Source organism: Eimeria mitis, genomic scaffold (assembly GCF_000499745.2).
Source record: "Eimeria mitis Houghton genomic scaffold, Emh_scaff1202, whole genome shotgun sequence".
Classification (NCBI taxonomy): Eukaryota; Apicomplexa; class Conoidasida; order Eucoccidiorida; family Eimeriidae; genus Eimeria; species Eimeria mitis.
This window is the reverse complement of record NW_013568182.1, coordinates 1-2,500: the sequence shown is the minus strand read 5'-3', so window position 1 is coordinate 2,500 and position 2,500 is coordinate 1. Positions and strand designations below refer to the sequence as shown.

Sequence of the window (2,500 nt, the reverse complement as noted above, 5' to 3'; positions counted from 1 at the left end):
AGGCAGTACACTGCAGCAGCAGCAGCAACAGCAGCAGAAGCAGCGGCAACAGCAGCACCAGCAGCAGCAGCAGCAGCAACAGCAGCAATGAAGGCATGTTCTACACAACCGCGAACGTCCTTATGCTGGTGCAAACAAATCCTAGTGATGCAGCATCATAGGACAGCAGCAGCAGCAGCAGGAGCGCAGCAGCAGCAGCGCAGCAGCAGGAGCGCAGCAGCAGCGGCAGCAGCGCAGCAGCAGCGGCAGCAGCACAGCAGCAGCAGCAGCAGGACTATTTCATTCTACCTCACCTGTTTCCAGCACTGCTTGGCGCAGGTGCACCCGTTTTTGCTGCTGCTTTTGCTGCTGTTGCTGTTGCTGCTGCTGCTGCTGCTGCTGCTGCAGCAAGCTGCGAGCTGCTGCAGCAGTTTGAGCTGCTGCTTCTTCATCAGCAGCAAACGCCAGCGAGGAGAACAAAGACAGCTGCAGCGAGCAGTCTTGCTGCAGCACAGAGCTGCTGCCTCTCCCCTTCTCTTTTTTCCTTTTGTATAGCTGTTGCTCCTGCTGCTCCTGCTGCTGCTGCTGCTGCTGCTGCAGCTGTTGCTGCTTCTGCTGCTGCTGCAGACGACCGCCGGCCAAGGAGGCAGCAGTCAGGAAGGTGCTGCTGCTGCTGATAGTTGCATCCCTCTTTACCTCTTTGCTGCTCCTGCTGCTGCTTCTGCTGCTGCTGCTTCTGCTGCTGGTGCTGCAGCTGCTCGTGCTGCTCGTCCTCCTGCTGCTGTTTCTGCTGCTCCTGCTGCTGCTTCTGCCTCGCGGGCTGTTGCTGCTGCTGTTGCTGCAGAGGGGGTCTGCAGCCGCTGCTTGCTGGAGGTACTCCCGCAGCTGCTGCAGCAGCAAATGCCTGCGAAGTTGCCGCTGCTGCTGCTGTTGCTGCTCCTGCTGCTGCTGCCGCAGCTGCTGCTGCTGCTGCTGCTGCGCGTCCCCGCACTGAAGTTCTTTAAGAAGCAGCAGCAGCAGAGGGGCTGCTTCCGACCTGATGATGCGCTGGAGCAGCAGCGGCTGTGCTGCCGCTGCTGCTGCTGCTGCAGTTGCTGCTGCTGCTGCTGCTGCTGCTGCTGCTTCTGTTGCCTGAGCCAAGGCAACCTGCAGCAGCACATGCAGCAGCAGCACGGACTGCAGCAGCAGCGAGGAGGGCAGCAGCCACCGGCTGCGGAGGACGCATTCGATCTGCTGCAGCAGCTGCTGCTGTGCGTAACAAACACTGCAGCAGCAAGGACCTTCTGCTGCTGCTTCTGCTGTTGCTGCTACCCCCCGTACGTTGCTGCTGCTGACGCTGCAGCACGCAAACATGTGAGGAAATAGCAGCAGCAGCAGCTGCTGCAGCCGCAGCAACTGCAGCAGATCGACCTCGCTGCACACCCGCCCTGAGCTGCATGCTTCAGTGTTGCTGTTGCTGCTGCTGCTGCTGCTGCTGCTGCATTCGAGCTCTCCTTGCTGCTGCTGCTGCTGCTGCTGCAGCCTCAACGCAACATGCGTGCGGAAGCATTGTATGAGCTCCAGCAACAACGTCACCGGCCGCTGCTGCTGCTGCTTCTGCTGCTGTTGCTGCTGTTGCTGCTGTTTCTGCTGCTGCTGCTGCTGCGGCGGCGGCGCGCGCCAGTAGTTGTGCGGCAGTGGCTGCACCCTTCGGCGAGGCAGCGGCAGCAGCTGCAGCTGCTGCAGCAGCAGCAGCTGCTGCTGCTGAGCTGCAGAGCACCAGAACTGCAAATCAGCTCCATGCACGGATACTGCTGCTGCTGCTGCTGCTGCTTTTGCTGCTGCTGCTGCAGCTGCAGCTGCTGATGTTGGTGCTGCAGCTGCCGGGTCGTCTGCAGCATGCTTGCTTGTTCGCTGCTGCTGCTGCTGCTGCAGCTGCTGCAGCTGCTGCATTTGTTGCAGTTGTTGCTGCTTCTCTAAAGAGTGATAGCGACACAAAAGGCTGCTGCTCTGTGTACACAACGCATGTTGCTGCTGCTGCTGCTGCAGTTTCAGTTGCTGCTGCTGCTGCTGCTGCAGTTTCAGTTGCTGCTGCTGCTGCTGCTGCTGCTGCTGGGTGATTTGCTGCAGCAGCAAACCCCACAGAGCCTCCGCCCGCAGCAGCGCCAGCGCAACGAAGGTGCCGTCTGCTGTCAGCAGCAGCGACACCTCACGCAGATACACACAAACGAGCGAGCAGCTAAAAGGAGAAACAGCAGCAGCAGCAGCAGCAGCAGCAGCAGCAGCAGAAGTAGCAGCAGGAGTTGCAGCAGCAGTTGTAGCAGCTGCGGCAGCAGACTCAGGAAGAAAGGCTGCTTCATGTGCGCCTGCAAGTTTGTCCGTTGCTGCTGCTGTCGCTGTTGCTGCTGCTGCTGCTGCTGCTGCTGCAGGTATCTGCTGCTGCTGCAGTTGCCACGACGCTTTGAGGGCCCTACCAAAGCTGAGGCCATCGCACACTTCGTTGCTGCTGCTGCTGCTGCTGCTGCTGCTGCTGCTGCTGCTG

General features: G+C 60.4%; 1 protein-coding gene across 1 annotated transcript in view; it reads right to left on the bottom strand.

The window, feature by feature from the left end:
• Window positions 1-2,447, bottom strand: part of EMH_0031810 (uncharacterized protein) — a gene marked incomplete at both ends in the record, with an annotated part of 12,335 nt that extends 9,888 nt beyond the window's left edge. Inside the window, 3 exon segments of the mRNA XM_013494568.1 lie at window positions 1-10; window positions 294-2,166; window positions 2,433-2,447. The exon segment at window positions 1-10 is cut by the window's left edge and continues 567 nt beyond it. Coding sequence (XP_013350022.1) covers window positions 1-10; window positions 294-2,166; window positions 2,433-2,447 — 1,898 coding nt within the window.
• Between the last annotated feature and the right edge of the window lie 53 nt (window positions 2,448-2,500).